At 42.7% G+C, this 25467-nt stretch overlaps 1 protein-coding gene across 1 annotated transcript in view; it reads right to left on the bottom strand.

Annotated features, from left to right (window-relative positions):
• LOC121290918 overlaps window positions 1–16093 on the bottom strand; it is a 32089-nt gene extending 15996 nt beyond the window's left edge. The window contains exon 1 of the mRNA XM_041211969.1: window positions 15391–16093. Coding sequence (XP_041067903.1) covers window positions 15391–16066 — 676 coding nt within the window. The 5' untranslated portion in view covers window positions 16067–16093. The remainder of the gene's footprint in view (window positions 1–15390) is intronic.
• Window positions 16094–25467: the final 9374 nt, after the last annotated feature.

The following is a 25467-nucleotide window of genomic DNA, read 5'->3' as shown; positions in this document are numbered from 1 at the left end:
TTGTCGCCCAGCAACCATCCATCCAGCCGAGCCAGAGCACTGAAGAGCCCAGGCACCTGACAGTGTCTCAGGATGTAAGCATCACGGGAGCTGCCTGGGTACCTTGCACAGACTTGCAGAATCTGCATCCTGTGGTCACACACTATCTGCACGTTCATGGAGTGGAATCCATTCCTGTTGACAAAGGCACCTGGCTCACCCACTGGCCACGTGCGTGCAGTCGATTGCTGCAAAGCCTCTGGCTCACTGCCTGGCTGGCTTTGTCCGTGCGGTAGTGAATGAAAGTCAATGCACACCTGAACAGAGCGTCTGTCACCAGCTTAACAACTGTGGACAGCTGATTGGGAGACTCCACAAAGATCATCCACCGACCCCTGGAAAGAGCTGGAGGAAAGAGCTGGAGGCATAGAAGTTGAGGGTCACTGTGACCTTCAGAGCCACTAGCATGAGGTGCCCACCCACACAGCAGGAGCTGATCTCAGGGCCGATCATCTGACAGATGGAGGTCACGGTCTCCCTTGAGAGGCGGAGCCTCCTTCGGCATCGCACCTCAGATATATTGAGGTAGCTGCATATACCAAAACATTGCGATGGTGTGCGGTGATGTCAGGACGTACGCCCGACGTCATCGCGCATCATTTTACGTTCCGGTGTGTCGGGCGCGCCCCCGTACGTCGAATGTAAAATTCTGGCCAAAGCCTGTAAACCTTGGCAGCAGGAGAGTCACGTCTTCTGCATCCCCTTCCGCCCTGGGCTTCCTGTTGGCCCTGCGCCCCTTGTGCCTGTGCCTCTCCTCCCACGGGTCCCTCCCCTGGAGGCTACATAGGGACACCTGGCCTCCTCCCCCTTCTGGTCCTGTCTTCCTCCTCAATGAAGGTGCCTCCAGCGGAGACCACAATCCCCATTCCCAGGGTAAGGGAAGGCTGTCTGATACCTGGAAGGCCCAAGTGGTATGAATCTTCTGGAGTCCTGAACTGAAGCCTGTTATTTCTGTCAAAGCAGCTGTGAAGTGAAACGAAGTTGTCCTGTTCACACAAGCAAGCAGCAGTGAGTAATAAACTAAAGTTCTAACAACTCGCATTAGCGAGCCTGCTCACCCCTCTTATCCCACCCGTGGATGAGGTTTTTGAAAATATGGCCTACCTGCCTGCCCGTGTGACGCCCTAAAAATCGCACAGGCTGCGCAAAATCAAATACAATTGGTGCCTCAATGGTCTTAACTGGCCAGTTAATTAATGGCAAGTGTGCTTCCATCCTCATAGCGCCCACCTACCAAAACATTGCGAGGGTGTGCAGTGATGTCAGGACATACGCCCGACGTCATCGCGCATCATTTTATGTTCTGGCGTGTCAGGCCCGCTCCCGCACATCGAATGTAAAATTTTGGCCAAAGTGTTCGGAATCTCAGATGCTCCATCAAGCAAAACAGTACAGTCGCATGTATTAAGCAAAATAAAAAGAGGTTCGTACAGATTGTATTTTCTTCACAACAAAAACAAAAACAGCATTACCTGGAAAAACTCAGCAGGTTTGGCAGCATCGGCGGAGAAGAAAAGAGTTGACGTTTCGAGTCCTCATGACCCTTCGACAGAACTTGAGTTCGAGTCCAAGAAAGAGTTGAAATATAAGCTGGTTTAAGGTGTGTGTGTGGGGGGTGGAGAGAGAGAGAGAGAGGTGGAGTGGGGGTGTGGTTGTAGGGACAAACAAGCAGCGATAGAAGCAGATCATCAAAACATGTCAACAACAATAATACAAAAGAACACATGGGTGTTAAAGTTAAAGTTGGTGATATTATCTAAACGAATGTGCTAATTAAGAATGGATGGTAGGGCACTCAAGGTATAGCTCTAGTGGGGGTGGGGAGAGCATAAAAGATGTAAAAAAATAAATAAATAAATAAATGATTTTTTTTTTCTCTTTTTATAATGGAAATAGCTGGGAAAAGGAAAATCTATATAATTTATTGGAAAAAAAAAAGGAAGGGGGAAACAGAAAGGGGGTGGGGATGGGGGAGGGAGCTCAAGACCTAAAGTTGTTGAATTCGATATTCAGTCCGGATGGCTGTAAAGTGCCTAGTCGGAAGATGAGGTGTTGTTCCTCCAGTTTGCGTTGGGCTTCACTGGAACAATGCAGCAAGCCAAGGACAGACATGTGGGCAAGAGAGCAGGGTGGAGTGTCAAAATGGCAAGCGACAGGGAGGTTTGGGTCATTCTTGCGGACAGACCGCAGGTGTTCTGCAAAGCGGTCGCCCAGTTTACGTTTGGTCTCTCCAATGTAGAGGAGACCGCATTGGGAGCAACGAATGCAGTGGACTAAGTTGGGGGAAATGCAAGTGAAATGCTGCTTCACTTGAAAGGAGTGTTTGGGTCCTTGGACGGTGAGGAGAGAGGAAGTGAAGGGGCAGGTATTGCATCTTTTGCGTGGGCATGGGGTGGTGCCATAGGAGGGGGTTGAGGAGTAGGGGGTGATGGAGGAGTGGACTAGGGTGTCCCGGAGGGAGCGATCCCTACGGAATGCCGATAGGGGGGGGTGAAGGGAAGATGTGTTTGGTGGTGGCGGAAATGGCGGAGGATGATCCTTTGAATGCAGAGGCTGGTGGGGTGATAAGTGAGGACAAGGGGGACCCTATCATGTTTCTGGGAGGGAGGAGAAGGCGTGAGGGCGGATGCGCGGGAGATGGGCCGGACACGGTTGAGGGCCCTGTCAACGACCGTGGGTGGAAGTTTTCTTCATCTGTTTCTCATCTTCAATTCACAATCTCTTGTTCAAAAGAGTGTTCCATTCTCTGGTTGATGGTACTAGTTCGCCACTGTCAGTGGCGTGGTGCTGCACACTGCAAGAACAGACGAGTCAATGTGGGACTTACACACCTTCCAATAGCAATTTCAAGAGAAAAGTTACTGCATCATCATACTCTAGCATGATGCATTCCTTCAAGGAAAACTGTATACATTCTTATAAATTAATTTATCATCAAAATGTTACCTTTCCAGACCATGCACATCCTGTTGCTTCTGAGCTCACATTAAGCAAGAGGGCTGGATGATGAGAAGGCTATTCCTATGCAGATTGAATTTTCAGCAGTGATTCCGAAGTGCACAATTTCCTGTGGTCCTACTTTGACACAAAGCTGTTTCTAATGCGCTGCCTCTCTGTGTCCGTAGAGGTAAAGCTCATTTTCCTTTAGACTGGTGGTAACATTGTTGACTAGATTAGCTCGCTTATCATAAAGACTTTGAGAAGGCTCTCAAGTGTAAAAAGATTTGGTGCGATTGTAACCATCAAAGGAACACCAACTCCTTCAGATGACTGATCAGTTCACAAGTCGTGTGATAAGCAAAGCCAAGAATTGCAAGAAGCAAACCCTTGGAAAGGTTCTCTTCAGACCTTTAACAATTTGGAAATCTAGAATCTAAGTACTAACCTACATACCCATAAAATTAGAACATTTATTTTTCTTTTTGTTATTGAATATAACCTATGTTATGTATTATTTTGGTTAAACATTTTATTTCTTGTAGTTTGGATATTTTATGTACAGTGTTCTATTACAATATAGTCAATGGTTTACATCAAACAGCAGGTATTCAAATGATTCACATACATTATTTAAACACATTTATCTTTCCCCCTTACTCTCTGTTGTTAGGTTGAAACTTTGACAGAAAATAGTGGGTACAACACAAGCAGCTAATATGAAAATCAAAAGACCAATCAGACCGAAGTAGCGGAGTACTACTAACTCAGTCAAGAGAACACTTAAAGAAATTCCAGGGAGGAAATAAAGGAGATTATTCAAGAGGACTCAAAACTACATTTCCCTATATCTAGTGCTGTGAGAAGTGATTCACGTTGGAGCCCTATTTTAACACTGTGCAAGTGGGTGGATTTTGAATGAGTTAAAAGCTCACCCAGTGATTCACTTCGGTGTCCCTCTAAAACTAAGATGAGAAATGAGAATGAGCCGGCGACAGGGATAGTACCATTGTCCAGTCACCTTTCCTGACCCTATGATGGCAAAAGTAGACAAAAGTGCACAAATGCAAACTCCACAAAACAAAATGGATGAAAGCATTCATTTAAAATATAGCAGAAACATAAAGGAATGCATAAGCAAGGAGAAAGGAAATCAAAGTCATTGAGTTAAAAAATAAAAACTAGAGATAGAATCTTGGAAGAGTGGAAAATCATAATGCTGACACCTTAGCCTACTATTTGGTCATTTATTTAAGCCAACAAAGTCTGTTCCTGGTTACTGTTTCACTTGGGAACTCTTACACCAACATAGCACCTCAGTAGTTCTCTAGGCCCACCAGCTCTTCCACATTTATTCGGAGGATGCTAAACTGTTTTGATTCTTCTCATTGTTTTTCTATGTTTGCCTCGCTGGAGAGCAAGAGAAAACTTAAGAACCCTTTGGAGGCAGATTATAAGGTCCATAGATTTATTAGAGGACCTGAGGACCTTCACAATTGCTGAGGTGCTGGAAGAGCCCCTTGCTACCAATCACTCCAATGAGAGAAAAGCATATAAAAAAATTAAATCTTACACGAAAAGAGGAAGTGAAACAGACAAGAAAGGGCAAAGAGAGTGAACCAATAGATTAGTGTCACTTAGCTGTCCTGTGGCCCATATGACAGTCGCTATATTTTTGATGCAAGCATTGCCTTTGGTTTATGACAAAAGTTGAATCCTTGAAATTTGTCCAGTTGATAGCTATACTAACAAAAGGGCAGGTTTGAATCATAGAATATGAATGGATAGAAACAGAACTAAATGGACAATAGCGTCCTCTCAGTGATTCAGGTAGGTAAAATATTTTTATACGCTGATAAAGTTAAATGTTTCCTACACTGCAACGGCTGCACTTCGAAAGTACTTCATTGGCTGTAAAGAGCTTTGGGACATCCTGATGTTGTTAAAGGTACTATATAAATGCAAATCTCCCTTCCTTCAATTTCAGCATACCTTATTGAAGATTATATGCTCCAAAAGGTTAACAATTGTTTTCCGTAGACTAATGGAACACAAAATCGCAGTTTGAAAGGAAGTACTCAATCCTGCATGCGTTATGGCCAAATAGAATCAATCAAGTGTGCCATGTTTTTGGTTTACCTTCAGATAATTTCTGAAAATACAATGACAGTATGTCCTTCTGCACACAGCTGTAATTAGATCCACCGCTGACAGAAGTTGCTGCACATATTTCTTCTGAAAATGGAAACCTTGTTGCCAGATATTGTAACCTAAATTTTATAGGGAATTACAACACAAAAACAAGTCATGTGGCCCAGTCACCATTGGTGTTATCCTCCAATGAGGAACAATCCTAATAACCATGTGGCTACCTTGCTCCCATAGTTTGTAACCCCCTTTTCTTCAATGACCCATCCAAATTATTCATGTCCATCCTTGGCCTGCTACAATGTTCCAGTGAAGCTCAACACAAACTGGAGGAACAGCACCTCATCTTCCGACTAGGCACTTTACAGTCTTCCGGACTTAATACTGAGTTCAGCAATTTCAGATCATGAACTCTCTCCTCCATCCCCACCCACTTTCCGATTCCCCCTTTTTCCAATATTTATAATATTTTTTACAAATTTAATTTTCTTTTCTCACCAATTTTTAAATTTATTTCGATCTATTGTCATCTTCACCTTATAGCCCATTTTGATCCCTTCCCCCCACCCCACCCCCACTAGGGCCATCTGCCACTAGCTTGTCTTGCTTGCTACCATTAATGTCCCCATTAGCACATCCTTTAGATAATATCACCACCATCAACATCCCTTTGTCCTTTTGTTATTGATATCTTTGGCAGTCTCTTCTTGGCCTTCACCTATCACCGACCCCCTATCGAGCTCTACCTGTCCCAACCCCCTATACCAGCTTATATTTCATCTCATTTTTACATTTCTTAGCTCTGAAGGGTCATTCAGACTCGAAACATCAACTGTATCCCTCTCCGCAGATGCTGTCAGACCTGCTGAGTTTTTCCAGGTATTTTTGTTTTTATTCTTAACTCATGACATGCTCTTTGCTTCAATCACTAACTCCATAGTGCATTCCACAGCTTCTCAATCCTCTGTCCTAAATCTCTACATTTAATTTTATATCGAAGGCATCTTATTTTAGACCCTTCAAAACACTAGTAACAGTTTATTTCTATCCATTCAATCCCATTATTTCATAGGCTTAAATGACTACCAGACCACCCGACAGCACTTGAAATATAAACAATAATTTTCTGACATTAAGATTGATATGAATACAAAACATAGGTATCAATGCAAGTGCATGATATCATAATCAGATCTACTAGCCAACAGATCAGTCACAGTACCACCACAGACCACAACACACGGGAGGTCATTTCCCCCAGGTGAAAGCAAAATTAAACAGATGAAGGCGGCACTCAGTACAATGCATACTTCCGCCACACTGTGTTAACTCAACATTATTACAATTATATAGTTCTTCCTTAAGGCTTTCCCCTGCCTGGTTGATGCTCTGTAACTATAAGCTGAAAAGAGAAACCTTTTTATTAAGAACTACCTGAGGAGGCTTCAAGCCAATCCACAACAACCTGCTCTGATAACTCTGCTCACATTTTGACAGCTGTAACAAATTCCACCACAGCTGTTGACACAATTCACAACATTTTAAGTAAAGTCAATCCATAACACTCTAAATAAAACAACACACAACATACTTTAAAAAAAAAGTGAATTCACCCTCTCTCCCAATGATAACAGATCTTTTAAAAAATTCCATGTTCTGGATCCACATCTTCACCAAAAAACTAATCAGTTCTTCCTTGGAACATACCTCATCTGTCCACCATTTTCAAAAGTCATGAAGGAAATCATAAACTGTGTAAATCAAACGTTACTCTCTGCTTTTTTAAAAATGGACTTTGCTGAACCAAAATCATGGATCCTACAGGTTGCATGATTTGCAAGTTGGCTACAGTTCTGGAAACTTCAACAGTAATTATAGGACAAAGCTCAACCCTCATCCCTGTGGAATCTCTCACCTATCATTCTGTGAACGCATTAAAATCAATGAAACAAGGGAGCAGCAGACAGTCTGTAACCCAACCTGGACTTATAACAAAGCAAGAGCCATCGACACTCATTATACCTGTGGAGGTGCTAATGGCCAGCATCTATCTCCTAAGGTGAACAATGGATTTTGACCAGAGACATAGAAACTGATTGTTAACCTGGAACTGACTCATAAATGGGCAACACCACATGACCCAAGCTCCTTTGGCCTTTGGAAAGTTTTAATCTTAGGTTCCTGGACTCCCAGGGCAGTCTGATATATAACATCCAGCCTGTCGACACCAAAGCAGGATTCCAGGCTGACAGCAAAGCATGTCTCAAGTCTAAACCTCCTCGAAACCTGATTATCTGGAATATTCCTGCCATCGCCTGTAGAGCGGACCAAATCTCAATATACCAAACACATTTGGCTACGTCATCACCAACTTTGAAGGAATTCAGCAACTCCGGCTTTGAGTTAGCTGAACCTACCTGAACATCAACTCCTCACTGCACTCTGACATTCACTTGAATTAGTATTCATATCTTTGGGCGTTTTTTGTTTTAAGTTATTCCTAGTTGTAAAACTCTTTTCTTTCCTATCTCTTTCTCGTGTGCTTGCATGTGTGTATGCAGATGCAACGAACATTCCCTAGGTTTGAACATATGAATAAACAATATTTCTGATTTAACCCTAAAGAGAGGTGTTGTGTCATTTTAAAATTGACTTCACAAGTGGAGGGTTTAGGGAAATACACCACAGCCTACTTCAAAAATTAAAACACCTCTGCTTACAGAGAAGGTGAGAAAAATAAAGGAGTTCAGTTTGCCTCTCTCCACTGTCCATAACACAAGGCGAGTCAGAAGTATGATGGAATACTCTCCCATTTGTCTGGACAAGTGCAGCTCCAACAGCACTCAGGAAGTTCGATACCATCGAGGACAAAGCAGCCTGCTTGATTGGCACCCCATCCACCACTAGACAGTGACAGCAGTGCCTACAATATGCAAGATGCACTGCAACAACTCACCAAGGCTCCTTCAACTGCACCTTCCAAACCTGTGACCTCTATCGCCTAGAAGAACAAGGGCATCAGATGTATGGGAACACCACCGCATGCATGTGCCCCTCCAAGCCACATACCATCCTGATTTGGAACTACATCACTGTTCCTTCACTGTCACTAGGTCAAAAGCCTGGAACTCCCTACCTAATAGCACGATGGGTGTACCTGCATTACATGGACTGCTGTGGTTCAAGGCGGGTCATCGCCACCTTCTCAAGAGCAATTAGGAATGGACAACAAATGCTGACCTAACCAGCAACACTAACATCCTGTGAAAGAATTATAAGAAACACAACTAAGTGAGAAGTCATCCATTTCAGACCAAAAAAAAAGGATTGAGCCAAATATTTTTTTAAATGGTGAAAAGCTAGGAACAGTAAAGATCCAAAGAGATTTGGGGGTTTGTGTATAGAGATCAGCAAAATGTAGTGGTCAGTTACAAAAAAACATGATCAAAGAGGTTAATTGAATGCTAGCCTTTGTATGTGGAAGGCTAGAAGATAAAGGCTACAGCTTTACTACAGTAACCCTGGTTAAACCACATCTGGAGTACTGTGTACAGTTCTGGGTACAATACCAGAATATCATTCCCTTGGAAGAAGCACTGTACAGATTTACCAGAACCTGACAAGGGCTCCAAGGCTTTAGTCATAAAGAGAGATTACATAAACTATGCTTTTACTCCCTGGAATATGGAAGGTTAAGGGCTGATTTAATTCGGGTTTTTAAATACTCTATCAGTTCCTTTCAAAATCCTAAAGAGAAACCTTCCCCTGCTCATGAGGGAGACCAAGACAAGGGTACTGTTATGACACAGCAGTTGGTAAAGGCTGTTATTTAAAATCCCAGAGGGAAACTTTAAACAACTGTCATAATCTACATTTTCAAGTGGCATGTTTTGAGTTGCAACTCTAAATTCAGGAATAAGACCACCAGTTCTTGAAAAGTTTTATACCAAACTACATGAGACATTTATTAATTTACGCAAGTTAAACATTTACACATGGCTACAAATTACTACTATCATAACTTTTAACAAATTCCCAAACTAGTCTCCATGAAGGCAACAACACCCCGTAGGGGAGAATTTTTCCTATGGTGGGCAGGCTCGGCAGGTGTGGGCGGGGACAGATGTGAAGCCAACCGCCGCCTGTGATCGGCTGCATGCCATTTTATGCGGGTGGGCTAATTAAGGCCAGTAGTGCTCACGCTACCTGCGCAGGTGGGGGGGAAGAGGGAGAGTCAGGGTCTGCGCTCTTTTGCGCTTGTGCGCAAAAGAGCACAGCAATCTCCCTGAGGCACAGAGCTGCCTCAGGGAGATTGAATGCGTTACTAAACTTTTCAATAAAGTAAAAATGTACTTAAACATGTCCCCTCATGTGACAATGTCACATGAACTGGGACATGTTTGTGAAGTTAAGAAAATTTTATTTATTTATTTTATGAAAGCTTCAGGAAACCTCATCCAGCCAGTGGATGAGGTTTCCTGAAAAACGCGACAGCCACTTGGACTCTTTGCCGGCCCACTAACGGCAGCGTTGTTAACAACTTTAATAACTTTTTTAATGGCCTTAATAGGCCGTTGACAATTCGACAGGCGCGCAGCCTGCCGAGCGAAATATAGAAATGACACGCAATGACATTGGGGCACACGCCTGACGTCATCGTGCATCATTTTATGCGTCAGTGTGTTGGGCCCACCCCCGCATGCCGACAGCAATATTCTGCCCATAGACACCAGGCAAAGCATTTTCACCTTATGAATTCAAAATAAGGTTCCTTTCACTTTGGTTCCTTTGCAGACACAGTGGCTTTGATGTTATATGCCTCTGCCCTGCACACACAAATCTACCCTTCCATTATACCCAGCACTCCCCTGAATGCAAATTCTCATTGTATCATCAGACCGTTTGAACTCCACCTCTTCTAACAATAAAACCCCTTTCATGGTACCAATTTTATTAGTAATATAAATATTGATTGGTGTCTCCTAGCTAGGTGCAAGATTTCACCCTCAGTCTTTGAATGCCCTATTCAACAAAATGCAAATGTATCTTTATCTCCGTTTACATCTCAAAACTAGTATACATCAAAGCACCCAGACTAGCTGGTTTTAATCCAATTAAGACACACAAAGGCACACTCACAGACTAAACAACTGTTTAAAAAAAATTTCCAGTAACATTATATACATTAGTAGCATCATGACAGGGACATAACTTTGAAATCAGAACCAGGACATTCAGGAGAGAATTTAGGACACACCCCTTCATGCAAAGCATGGTGAGAAGTGTGGAACTTTCTCCCACAAAAAGCAGTAGATGATAGCTCAATTAATAATTTTAAATCTGAGATTGATGGATTTTGCTAACCAAGGTTATTAATGGATGTGGATTCAATACATGAAAATGGAATTAAAATACAGATCAGCCACAATCCCATTGAATGGGTGAACAGGTTGCAGGGGCTAAATAGCCCACTCATGTTCCTAAATTAGATTAAATTAGATAGTTTCATTTGAATATCTGACACTGACACAGGAACAATGGTCTGAATGTCATTTTCTATGCTATAAACTCTGATTTCAAGATCTCCTCCGTGTTATTTGCTGGAACAATAGAAATCTTTCCATTTTTTGTACACATTTTTGAGAACTCTCAGTGGCTAGGTACAAAGGGAAGCTCTAACTTGCATCAGCTAGGGTCCTGGTGAAAAGCTGCCCATAATCACTCTAGACAGAAGACAGAAAATGTCATTTTTGGCCAAAATGGAACTTTCATCTTCTGCATTACTATAGCCACCATCATGAAGCTGTCTCAACAAATCTGAACTTTCTACAAAGATCAAATTCCCCCCAAGACCTCAATATTTATCCCACTTACGAGGAGGCTCTAACACCCTCTAACACTTGTGAACAGGATATAGAAAGACATTTGCTATGCCCCTTTAATCTTACTTAAAACACTACATCTGCCATAACCTCCCTTTTATCTTTATGTTTTATTAACATTACTATGGTAATTGCACATCTGAACTTTCTCTCTGCCTCCTCCAATCTGCCTTTCTATAAGCTTTTGCTCCTCTCCACATCCTTGGTGTGATGAAACCAAGACCCACAGCTGTCAGGGAGGCATCGAACAGTTCAATCTTACATCAGTGATTGCAGATCACAAACACAGTGACATCCCTTTCATATTTTTCTCTGAGAACTGCCATCCTAAGTCTGCAAGGTAAAGTCTCAGTCCATGGAATTGGGAATCAGAGGTCTGTGGCCAATCACTAGATTCAAAAGTTACTGCCAATCAACGTTATTATCCCTGGTTAAGAGCTTGATACATATTTAGGGGACCTCCAGGAAACCACCTGGCTGGTGTCCTGCAGTGTAGATTGAATGGAACTACATCTCAGACAATGGGCCCTCTCCAATTATATGAACAACAGAAGAATATTGCAGGACCTAGAAATTTAAAACAAAAATATAAAAAGCTGGAAATACTCATCAGGTCAGGCAAGACACAGGAGAGTTTTGGATGCAGATCTGGAAACCAGAATTTTTCAGGTACCGCCAAGAGGAGGGGGAAAACTGTGAATGAAACTAGAAATAACTCATTACGATTCCCTGTGGAGACTGATGAATTTCCCAAACAACCAACGGAAATAACCGAATGACATATCCCTGTTCCCTAAATCTTCAAGAACTCCCTCTGTTCTGTTCCCTTTCTTTTGAACAGAGTTCGATTTCTGAAAAGCAACCTGTTTGGTCTTTAAAACAAGCAGTTTTCCTTGCTTCTACATGGCAGCAGCTTTTGTTCTTGACTGCCTGCATCTCAGCAGCAGCTTCTTTTCTGTTGTGCACACTCAGGTGAGAGGTGCTAAAACTGCCACTCCACATCTTCATTTGAGTTTCTCACCACATGGAAAGCAAAACGACTCATTACTCAACTGAATAATGCTCGATTTTCAGCCAGACAGCCTCTTTCCTCCTGCATTTTCAATATTTTTATATCTAATAAAGATAAATGTTCAAAGAAAATGACAACAAAAAAATCGTTTTTATTGTCCCAAAGATTTTTCTCCAGGGTTGCACACAGCAGTGTCCTGGAGATTGATTTTCAATTTCTGGAGACTCCAGGCCAACCCTGCAGGAGTGCTGTGGAAGGGTCATGAGGATTCGAAACATCAACTCTTTTCTTCTCTGCTGATGCTGCCAGACCTGCTGAGTTTTTCCACGTAATTCTGTTTTTGTTCTGCAGGTTGGCAACCCCATCTCTAGTTCCTATGTAGACGTTGTAAAATTACTACCCCATCTGGGTCCCAATGCCATACCTGAAACATGAACTTCTGATCTGTCCACAGGTGTTGCCTGACCTGATGAATGTTTCCAACAATTTTGGTTTTTGTTTCCGTCTCCAATGCACAATGGACTGAATTTTCCCACACGCATCAAGACCCAGATGTCAGGACCATACGTGGGTTGCGAGTCCGAACATGCCCATGGCGTACTCAACTGTACGTTGCTGGAAGAGTGGGAGACCTCAACGTGAAGGTGCTAACGGAGGTCTGCTGCTTCAATGGTCAAAAAGATTTACAGTGGAGGGTTAACACCCCTGCCAGAAGAATGCATGGAGCTGCTCCTGGACCTCTGAGCATTGCAACCTCTGGTACTGCCAATTAGTTATCTATGGCTCATCCGACCAACTTCCCGGTGAGAGGCTGCCTCCCCACACACCAGGTGGGAGGGAGTGGGGTAGGAAGTAAAAAAAACGCTCTCGATCGGCACCTTAAATGGTAGCCAACATTGTGAAGCCCAACACAAACTGGAGGAACAGCACCTCATCATCCGATTAGGCACTACACAGCCTTCCACACTTAACATGGAGTTCAACAACTTCAAACCATGAACTCTCCTCCATTTTTACCCCTTTTCTAATCCAATTTTTTTTTTTCATTTATTCATCCTTTTCTATCCTTTTCCCTCAAACTCCCCCCACCACCCAACAGGGGCATCTGTCACTGGTTTCTGTGTAGTGCTTTCACAGAGCGCAGATCAATGTTGTTATTAACACATTCAGTTCTTATCTTTATGCCACTATCAGCACCTTCTTTAGCCTTTGCCACTACCGTTAACATTCCCTTTGTCTTGGGTCCATGACATCTTTGTCAATCTCTCCTTACCTCCCACCTATCCATGTCCTTATAACTTGCTCCACCCCCTCTTGAACAGTATAAAATCCATCAAGTTTCTCTTTAGCTCTGAAGAAGTCATACAGGCTCAAAAGGTTAACTCTGTTTCTCTCTCCACAGATGCTGTCTGACCTGCTGAGTTTTTCCAACATTTTTTGTTGTCATTATAGCACCTTAATTAGCTTCAATGCCTGCCTGCCTCCATGGAATGGCTGCCAATTACCATGGCAGCCTGTCCTTGGAAGAGTAGCTCAGAGGAGGGACAGCACTGAGGAGTCGTCCTGATGGGGATTCCTCCTACCTCCATGGCAAAAAAAGAAAAAAAAATCTTCCTGGGACTAGGAAAATTGAGCCCAATGTTTGGGCAGATAAATAATGACCCCAGGAGGATTACCTAATCAACATTACAAAACCATGAATGTGTGGCCCAAATTGAACTTGCACTTTGAGGAACATCTATTAAGCAAACAGATTAATGCCAAGTGATGATGCCTTTTAGTTAAAAAATATACAATGTGTAGCCTTTGGAGTTAACCCCTTGCATTCTGATTCTAACTTTACATGAACACGTTTTTAAAAAGTCAAACTTAAAATCCTTAGTACCAAAGGGGACATAAGAGATTTCAAAAATAAAGGAAGTTTTTGAATGGACAATGAGTGAATGATAATTAGCAAACCAGAAAAAAGGGATATTCTGACAACCCGTTATCTGAAAAAAAATATTCTAATGCCCCCTTCATCCTGCTAATGCAGGGGCTGCGATGAGTTTATCAGAAAAGGGCAAAAGATGATGAGCTATTCTAGAGTTCAAAGATTTTATTCTCTGGGCTAACAACATATTGCTCAAGATACAAAGTAAAATGAATAGCGCAGTACCACTACTGAATGGAAGCCAATTAAGGCTACTACAGACTAAACTTGAACACAAAAAATAAATTGATGACACATTTGCCTCAGCGAGTAGGATGAGTCTGCATTCTGTTCGTAGGTTAGGACCTCGGCACTCATTTGGAGTTAGGATGTTGTCCCCTGGTGTAACAAGTCCTGGGTGCCTCATTAAGGGTGGGTGATCACATGTATTATCATTGCAGAGACTGACCAAAACCTACACGGAACCATCAAGATCTCCAAAGTAACGATCCGCATAACAAGTGGTACAGTGAGGGTTTGGGTTGCTATGTACACTTCAATGAGCCACTGCAGTCCAGCTCACTGGTCTTCGTTCAGTCTGTCAGGGCAGTTTTGTTTGGTACTAAGGTGAAATTTAAACACTTATTTAGGGTTTGCTGTTTGTACATAATTAGCTGTCAAAGGTGGTTTAAAAATTCTGAAAATCCAGCTGATTATACATTTACTTCATGCACTTCATTTCTGATCAGCATTTCCCAATTCCAAAGTTTCTGCCCATTGCTAAACTGCAGATAACAGAAGAGCTGGAGTATTTTGTATGTTTGCCATTCATTGTGTGCGTTCCAGTGTAATAAATCAGAGTGCACACCTAATGTTCTTGCAATAAGATCCTGAAGCTCGTGCAAAGTCTGTGTTCCTTTGCGGTTTGCTCAATCTGATTAAGGAGATACACAGTTGCTCGCCCTCTTCATACATTTCGAGGGTGCATGCTGCTTAGATGTCCCACGAACAGCAACTTGCCTTGCAAAACCTCCATGCACAATCTATGCGCAAGCTCAAGTCTAACAAACAGCTGCACTGTTCATTCATCTCAAGCAAAATCTGGTCCACATTGTTTCTTAAAGTATGCGCGTCAGGGGCACGAATCTCAGAAGAGGGCAGCAAAAAATAAAGATTTGGGATCACGATCACCAGATTGTTTTATTTGTCTCCTATTGAGCACGTGTGAGACTTTTATGGAATAGTTAAAAAATAGGTAAACGTGGCACAGACTGCTAAACCTGGCACAACGACAACATACTTATTGATGATAAACTACATTCAATTAGGGTAAATGTGTGGGGAGATGGCGGGAAAGAGGGGGAATAAATATGTACCAAAAAGTGAAGATACGTTACAAATCCATTCAAAAATTCAGTATCCTATAATGCCTTTAATTAGGCGGGCGGCTTTCTAGGTACCTGTTGTGACGCTCGAAACAGCTCGGAGGACGACACAGGTAGTCTGTTTCAGCTGTGTCATAGAGTCTGGCTGGTTGGCTATGAAGGGAAGAGCCTGCACGCACTCACCGGGGTGCCGGTGAAAGACTGTACGCAAGTAGTACTCTATGAGGCGGACAGCCACACTGAGCTCCCCGGTAACATTGTCAGCGTGGACCACCCCAATAAGAGCGGGCAGATCTTCCCAGGCGCTGGACCTGTGCCGAACATCCTTCAGGAGCTCCCGGATCACGAGATCGTTCTGCTTGTTACAGATGAAATCTTGGTGGAACAGGAAAAGAATCAGCCGGGCTTTGATCCTCCTCTGCTCATTACTCCCATTAATCATGTGGGTCACTTTGCTGGAAGAATCCAATAAGCTCTCAAACTCCCGCTCGTTATCGGGCTCGGATTCCTTGCACTGCGGCTCCATCATTTGCTGACTGCTCCGTGTGTCCGAGAGTTTACTGTAAAGTTTCCCAGAGCGTGGAAACAAGTCGTTCACGAACTGAAACATCAGGTCCCGGCTCTCGCACACTTCCCCGATCAAGAAGATGCTCTCTCTGCCTCCTATGGCTTTGACCAGTTGCTGGAATTCCCTCTCGGTCCAGTCTGGATCCAGAACTTCTCTCCCACCCTCCATTCCCTCAGCCCTCATTCAGCCCCGTAAGCAAAAGCGACTGAACTCCAGCGAACTCCACCTCTTCGAATGCTGGTTTGTCAAGTATTGACCAATCAGATAGCCGACTCTAAAAGGGGCGGTGCCGCTTTGTGATGCCATAATCAAGCAGAAATAGGATTTCCTGCCCTCATTCACTTCTCTCGGACACACACTCATGGGGGGAAACAAGGAACCAGTGCAATAAACTGCTATCTGAGCGATAGACCAGCACAGGATGTGAGCCCAACACTATTAGAATAAATACAACTACAATTTCTTTCCGGGCGGAAGACACCATTCATGTATCACATGCAAATCTTAAAATAGCTTAGATGCTTTCAAAAGAAAATCAGGCGATTACAGGAGAGAAAAGTGATACAGGAATAAAGCAGGTTAAGGCCTTCAATACCCACTGCTGTGGAGGACCTCGATCAAACTGGCAGACGCTGAATGAATTCAATCGCAAGGCTCAGAATAACAGCAGGGAATCGGAGATCCATTGGTTTGCTGAGAGATTTCAGGATATCGCATCGATATGCAACTCTGACAGAGTTTGGACGGAAACACACAACACTTTCCAGCTTCTTTGATGCCACCGCATCCAGTTCCTGCATTGCACTGATTTCAGAATGGACATAACGTTACTTCATCGTGGTAACGAATGTCTCCAGAACATCCATCCACTCCACTTCCATCTGGACTCTGGTTACGTTGGTAGTAAGGGCTTGCTTGTCTCCTTTTCAGCCATATACTGAAAAAGCTGAATTTGAGCAACTGGGGCGGGAGGCTTGCTTCAGAGAAGCGGCTCAGGGTTAGAGTCCCTGGAAGCAACCAAGTTCCAAGCTTTCAGGATTTCCCAAAAAAAGACAGTTAGAGCATAAACACCTGTTCTAGGTGGAACCAAAGTTCAGGTGGTGCAACTAGCAGAAGGAAAACATCATTACAGAGGATCCGCAAGATTTCTGTAGGTTAAGTTTTTTTTTTATTAACAAATTCAGGGGAGCTAGCCAGTTCTAAAGTAACTTTTTTTTGGCTAAACCTACTCTTGCAAGCACTCGAGCCAATCCTATCCAACATCAAAGAGAAGTGGTGACTTTGATCTTTAGCTCAGGCCAGTTTCTGAATCAAGCAGCCTCTAAGGTTTCAGGTCAACTCCCAGATGCAATGAGGGGGAGGGGTGCCAACCCCAGCTGATTGCACACTGCTGCTGGCCTGTAAAAGTCCCGAGTATTCATAAGACACCCTGTCAAATGTCTTCTCCATGGAAATAGGTGCCCAGACTAGTCCTCTGGTGGCAATATATCAGGCATCAGATCAGATAAATATTGCTAAGTTGCAGCAATACAGAACAAGGGTTTATATTATTATTTTTTAAAGATGTCTGCTGACCTATGAAACAGCCTTTTCTTTTTATTTCAGATTTGCAGTAATTGTGGGGTGTTTTGCATGAAAGAACTGATGATAATTGGCTCTGGAGTTCACAATTGGTATGGGGAGCCTTATTTTAGATAGGAAAGTGAGGGTGGCTGCAAAATGGCAAATTTTCCAAATACTACTCAAACCAACAAGAAGAAACCTACTTAATTTCCTCCAATTTACCTGTCACAGATGCATCTGTCCATATCAATATTGATATGTGACAAGTGCACAGTGCTTGCAAAGACAAAGTCCATATCCCACAAATATTAAAAAATAATGGTATATGTCATTTCATACTTACCCTCCAACTGCTGCCCACCACCAAGCACATCTTCCCCTCCCCCCTCATCACTCAGAAGGGACGTTCACTCTGTGACACCCTGGTTCACTCTTCTTTCACCTTTACTACCTGCTGTCCTTCCCCTGGCAAGCATAAGAGATGCAGCACCTGCTCAATCATCTTCTCCTACTTCACCATGGGGGGCCCCAGACAATCCTTCTGTATGAAACAGCAATTTATAAGTACTTCCTTCAACTTTACTTACTGTGTTCTCTGTTTACAATGTGGTGTCTGCTACATTGGGGAAACCAAATTCAGATTAGGTGACACAAAAACAAAAATTGCTGGAAAAACTCAGCAGGTCTGACAGCATCTGTGGAGAGAAAAACAGAGTTAATATTTCAGTCTGAAGAGTCATACGGACTCGAAACGTTAACTCTGTCTTTCTCTCCACAGATGCTGTCAGACCTGCTGAATTTTTAACACCAATTTTTGTTTTTGTTTCAGATTTCCAGCATCCGCAGTATTTTGCCTTTATTATAGCAGATTAGGTGATTGCTGATCCACTGAATTCCTTCAAGTGAGAGCTGAACCTGTTTCTGGCTGGGGCACCAAAAAAAGAGATAAGTGCTGTATAACATTAGTCAGGACCAGAATGATTTCCTGGACTACTTTTGATTGCCTTAAGGAGTCAGAAAGGAATTTCCAGATTTAATTTTCCCTGATTGGCTTGGATCTAAAATCTGGTTTTCCACTTCTCCCAGGAAATCACATGGTTTTCAACTGAGGAATATACATATTGTACTGCACAAGATATTGCAGTGCTGTGGGATGGGCTGGATGGATCAGTGTGCATCTTTTCCTGTTTAGAACTGTTGTACTTTACTGAACACCTTGGTTATGTTTACAAGCACTACCATGAGCTGCCAGTCGCTTGCCATTTCAAATCATTCTTCATCTCTGTATTTGGAATGGTAGACTGCTCCAGGGAAGCTAAGCATAAGCTTGAGGAACAGCACCTCATCTTTCTATTAGGCACCTTCTGTGTTTAACATTAACTTGACTAAGTTCAAACCTTCATTAAAGCTTTCACTTTCTCTTTGGCAGTGGGTGCTGTCAATGCAGGATGCATGTGTCAGTATATACAGGGATAGGAATAAGAATTCGGATAGAAATGAATGTGGGAACACCACCCCCACCCACTCCCATGGAACATTGCTTGGAGGTGGTTTGTGTCCTTGGCTTTGATCTGCTTTTTTGTCTGTTTTCACTAGATGCAGGGTCATTACAGAAGGGAAGCCCACTTATTCTCAAATCCAAAGTTGCAACGCACCTGAATGGGCTCTAGAGGTGCCCAGGCCAATGGTTCCACTGAGGCTTGTCATTCGAAAACTTGGGTTGATTGCCCAGCAGTTACACTTCCTCTTTACATTCGGTGGAATGGTCCACTATGCACGGTAGCGGGTGGAAAAAAGGATGTTTCACGTCCTGGCCACAATGGCAGGTTTTTGTGCCATATCATCCCAATCCCATCTCATTAATCATGCATTCCCAGGAAACATGCCGTTTCGCTAGCAGGCAGCCTCATATTCACCCACCGCAGTGCTTCCTCAAGTCAGGTGCCATTCTTAAAGTGCAGCCATGTGCACACCTCTCGAAGCTTCCAGCCCAGGACTGCTGCACAGAAGTCATGGCCCTGAAAGGCAAGACAACTGTAGCCCCTGATTCAGTGCTGCATTCCTGGGATGCATTCTGGACATCGTTGGAGCCCGTGTGATGTCCTCTACTCGCTCAGGCCACAGGAGGCCCACCAGTGTCACCACCCTAGCTTGGGAAGCAGTGGCAGTGGTGGTCACTGCCAATGCACACAGAAGAGGTTTGCTATCCACTGCAGAAAACCGATGAATGATCTCATCCATGCTGCAAGTAACCATCTCATCATTCTAAACTCTCACACTCACAAGCCCATCACACATCCACTGGCATCTCATTCACTGCCAGCTCAAGGGACATCACCACTCATTCTCTCGCATACACCCTCACATCTCCATCTGAACACCCATTTCCTGTGATGACCGCCTCCTCAGCCCTCACTCTTGAGGCCACTTGCACAGATCAACATATGCCTCCACACACACCCTGAGATATCCCCCTACCCCAGTACAGCCCTAGTCCTGCAGCCTCTTCCCTTGCTTGAGGCCACTTCTCCCCCTTTCCCAAGCAGCAGGAGCCCTGCCTTATGGCTGGTTTCGTAAGTAGAGATCTGCCCATGAGCCTCCCTCAATGTGATGTGGTGCTGCCTGTGAAGCCTGGTGCTGATGACCACGAGTACTAACTGAAGCAAGGTAGGCAAACAAGCCTCAAAGTCCTGAGTGAAGTGCAGCTCGCCAGGTGCACGTCGCTTATGTTCAGTTGTGACCACCGATGAGCTCGGATGATCCACATGGCGCGATAAGCTGGGCATATAATGATATGCAGATGTATTACAATGAAGTTCCCAATGTGCAGCGGCGGGAATTGTGGTCCGCCATGGTTGGGCTGAGCAGGCAATTGCAAACTGGTTTCATGATGTCGTGAAACCGATTTTTGACCTTCCCGCCGTATTGACTGCTCACACCGACCATAACGCCTGACGCCAACGGGCATGGAAAATTCCGCCTGTTTTTTTTTAGGACTGTTGCTAGCAGGTGCAGAACCTCTATGTCCCCCCCAACTCCATCACACCCCCCCTGCCCTGGTTCCCCATCTCCATCACATCCCCAGCTCCTCTCCACCCACAAAACCCCCAGTTCCCAGTCTGCGGGGGTGGCAGGAGGGGAGCTGCTGCGGATGGGGTGGTGAGTGAGCCGTAATTAAAACTACATCAAATAAGAAACTGCAAAGAATCAAGAAACACTTACCTCAAGGGGCATGTCTTCAGCTCATGACATCAAAATGGGGCATGGCTTCACAGGGAATGTGCCATGCTGCTAGGTGTCTCCACTGAAATTGCCATTGCTTAATGGGCTATATGGTCTACTCCTGCTTCTATTTCTTGTATTATTAGCCCAACCAATTTTCAGTAGACTAGTTTAAATGTCATCTACCAAATACGGGGACCCATTCATCACCTGCCGGCCCACCCCATCACAGTTGGATCATATTTTATTTTTCTCCAAATAAGGTTCTGAAAGCAGCACAGATCCTGTCATCTTCAAATATATGGACAATACCCTCAACAAGTTAGACACATTCCATCATGCCTGGTTTAAAATTCATCTTTAACTGAAAATTTGTTTTATGTCCGATCAGAATCAGGTTCCCTTTTTTCCCCAGTATGCCCTGACGGAAATACAGGAAATGTTCCTATGGTACATCCTTTATTAACAGCTTTGTATCAAGACATTAACATGCTAAGTACTTTGTCCCATTCAAATAGCTACTCTGGCAAGGAAACAAATTTCAACTGAACAAAAATGCTGACCTTTAACAAAGATGCAAATTCCATTTTTGAATTTCTCTTGCAAAAGCAAGAGGAATTACAAACATAAAACCTAAGATGTCATAGTAAATTCTAATTTTGTCTAACATGAGCTTCTTTTAACCATCTCATAAGTTAGTATATCAAAAATGTAGTTCACAGAAATCGCAACTGAAACTGACTTAATAATATGCTTATGTCCAAAAAGCTTTATAAGTGTGTGTGAACATACTTGTTTTTGACTGCATGCCTCTGGAAGCTAAGACTAGCTGATTCACTTTACACCTAAAGTGGCTGAACATTTACATCAGTTTCTTTTCTTGGCATAAATTGCGTTATTGTATCTTGCATAAAACCAGGGGGAAAAAGTTCAATGAGATGCATGAGTGTTTCTCGCTTCAGAGCCAGCCTTCCGCATCATCATTAAAATTGTTATCTTCAAAGAGGTGGGTGTCTATTCCAATAGAGACAAAGTAAAGCGTAGAATTCTCTTATTAGATAAATACAAAGGAATCTTTCTGGACAAGGCATAAATTGTACATTTTTCTTATTGTTTAAAAGAGTAATTAATGATGATTTAGTAGAACATCTTTTATCAAACTGCTGCAGACTGGGAAGTTAGGGCCTGTAATTCCAAGCACGGTAAATTCTTGATATCAAGCAGGCCATTAGAGGGTGATAGACAAGCAGAGGTTAGGGAACTTATAAGGAATATGAAAAAAATAAACAAAGCAGGCACTGAGGGAGTTGGCTGTGAATACAAAATACAAGTTGAATAATGAAATTTAGTAAGATATGACTGACTTATGGTACAGTCGATTGTAAATACTGAGCTGCTCAAATCCCAAAGGGAAACTTGAAACAACTGTTTTACAATTTGTATATATTTTGAGATGCGGGCTTTGAATTCAGTAAAAAGGCCACCAAGTCTTATAGGTTTCTTACAAAACTAAATTAAAATCTTATTAATAGAAGAAATGATTTTAAGCACATACATAGATCTACAAATTACTACTATGATAACTTCTAAATACCCTAGTTAATCTAACTCCAAGTTACACTTTCATTAAGGCAACAGTAAGACACACAGAATTTAAGAGACCCAGGCAAACTAACACAAAATACCCTGAACAGTCAAATTCAAAGTCAGTTTTTCTCAGCTTCAGTTCCCTGTAGCTTAAGGCTTAGATACTGGAGGCTTTTCACACTTGTGTGAGATCTTAAAAGGCCTTCACTCCTACACAAAACCTTATCTCCTTTATACATATTTTCCCCTTTGAATGCAAATTCTCATTATTTCACTATCTCTCTGGACTTTACCTCTAATAATAAAAATCTCTGATAGTATCAATTTTACCACTTATTTTTGGAAAAAATAAACAATTTCTTAACTTCTCCTGGCTGGGTGAAACATTTCATCCCTGTTTATCTACTTAACATTTCAAACCTAGCTTATTTTCTGTTATATCAAAGTCTTTAGACCAACTGCCTTTAATCTAATTAAGTCCCACACCCACCCTGCCATAGACATAGATTCTATTATTACTCAACTTTACAATAAATTCCAATAATATTATGAAAATTATTATATCTTCCACTGACACAAAGAGGGCAGGTTAGTGATTAGGCAAAGGTGTGACTTATGGATGGCACTTGGAGATGGAACAGCTGTGGCCTCGGAGTACATCACCCAGAGAGGCCAGGAAATACTTATACTAACGTGTACTGATCTTTTGAAGATCAAGAAAGGATATTTTTTACCTTCTGAGTCATAACAAAATTGGAAGAAGTGAAAGAAATATAGGGTATATGGAAATAAATGCAACAACATATATGACTAAAATCTTGGTCAAAGAGATAGATCTTCAGGAAAATGAGGTGGAGAGGGAATTCCAGAGCATAGGGCCTAAACACAATTTGAAAATAATCAGCAATAAGAAAATAAAGTCGAAGAAAGTAACTGAAATAGCTGGGGGAAGATAAAACCTTTATGTATGCGGTACAATAACAACTTGTAATTCCATTTCAGGGAGTACTGGTTTAAGAGCTTAGTATACTGACTTGATTCCATATAGTACTAATTTCATAAAATTATTTTAACCCAACAAGATTACATTTTCAGTTTCGTATTAAAGTGATGTGCCATGCTTACATAGGCAAACTGCATATAAATATTTATAGTTTTAAAATCAACACTTCCCTGTTCACACGTCCCATCATATAGTTGTAGAAAGGAGCCTTTGTTTATAATTGGCACTGGGTCAAGATGGTCTGTGTTTTCCCAGCCATACTCTGGCAAAGACCCAGGTTGACAAAACAAAGTTTTTAGAGGGAATTATTTTGTAAGGATTACTCAAGTCCAACCTGTAAAAGTCCTCTCCATAAAATTCTGACAAAAAGTGGCATATGCTTCTTACCATATCACTAAGATGTTACTGACTATCAAACCTGTCAGCTTCAAATTGTCTGTATTCAATACTACATAACTTGCATTTTTATAGCACTCTAAACTTAGAAACCATCTCAAGGTACAAGAGAGCTGGAATAGTGTGTTCAATTCTGGGCACACTTTAAAAAAGATGTCAAGGCAGTGGAGAGGGTGCCGAGATTTACATACTTACATAGATATCACAGCATAGCAACAGGTTAACATTTATATTCTACTCATGCCTTGTCCCATTCTCCCTCTTCTAATGGCTTAATTGTCTGTTCTCTTCACCACTGTCCATTTATCTTAATTATATCCTAGCTGTCCTCATCAACTACTCCCTGTGGTAGCAAGTTCCACTTTCCATGCCACTCTCCAAGTAGTTTCTTCTGAAATCACTCTTGGGATTTCTTGGTGACTATCTCATTTTGACAGCTCCTAGTTCTGCTTTTCGCCACCTGTATCTACTCTATCAAAATTTTTGAACCTGGAACTCAAGAGGTGAGGTGAGATTGACTGCCCTTGACATCAAGGCAGCATTTGAGAGTGTATGGCATCAAGGAGCCCCAGCAAAACTGGAGTCAATGAGAATCAGGGGGAAAATTCTGCACAGGTTGGAATCATACTTAGCACAAAGGAAGATGGTTGTGGTTGTTGGAGGTCATTGATCATAGTCTCTGGACATCACTGCAGGAGTTCCTCAGGGTAATATCCTAGGCTCAACTATTTTCAGCTGCTTCATCAATGAACTTTCCTCCAACTATGAAACAATGTAACTTCATCTGAAACAGATGGAAACGGGTTTGTACTCGAAAGAGTTACAAGTCCAATTTAGCTTGGCCTAAATAGCCAAGTGGTTATGGTACTGGGCTTGTAACCCCAAGATCATAAGGTCAGGAGTGGAAATGTTCACTGATGATTGCACAATGTTCAGCATTATTCACCATTCCACAGATACTGAAGTAGTCCATGTCCATATGCAGTAAGACTTGGACAACATTCAGGCTTGGACTCATAAGTGACAAGTTACATTCACACCACACAAATGCCAAGGAATGACCATCTCCAACAGGAGAAAATCCAACCATCTACCCTTGATATCCATTGGCATTACCATTGCTGAACTCCCCACTATCAACATCCTGGGAGTAAACATTGACCAGAAACTGAACTGGACTAGCCATATAAATACTCTGGCTACAAAAGTAGGTCAGAGGGTGGGAATTCTGCGGCAAACACTTTGCCTCGATTCCCCAAAGCCTATCCAGCAGTATGCGCGGTGTGGCAGCAGTACATACAATCTACAAGATGCACTGCAGCAACTCACCAAGGCTCCTTTGTCAGCACCTTCCAAACCCTCAACCTGTACCACCTAGAAAGACAAGGGCAGCAGATGCATGGGAACACCACCATCCGCAAGTTCCCTGCCAAGCCACATACCATCCTGACTTGGAACTATGTCGCTGTTCCTTCACTGTCGCTGGGTCAAAATCCTGGAACTCCCTTCATAACAGCACTCTAGGTGTACCAATACCACATGGACTGCAGTGGTTCAAGGCGGCGGCTCACCACCACCTTCTCAAGGGCAGTCAGGGATGAACAATAAATGCTGACCTAGTCAGCGACACCCACATCTGAGAAAGAATAATTTTAAAAAAAGACACCTTCAGCCTTCGTTTTTCAGGAGAAAAAAGATCCAGCCTGTCAATCCTTTCCTGATATGTAGACCCATGCACTTCTGGTATCATCCTTGTAAATTTTCTCTGCACTCTCCCCAGTGTCTCTCTATCCTTTTTATAATACGGCCATCA

This window comes from Carcharodon carcharias, chromosome 2, assembly GCF_017639515.1.
Source record: "Carcharodon carcharias isolate sCarCar2 chromosome 2, sCarCar2.pri, whole genome shotgun sequence".
Classification (NCBI taxonomy): Eukaryota; Metazoa; Chordata; class Chondrichthyes; order Lamniformes; family Lamnidae; genus Carcharodon; species Carcharodon carcharias.
The sequence above is the reverse complement of the archived record's forward strand: the minus strand, read 5'-3'. Positions and strand labels throughout refer to the sequence as shown.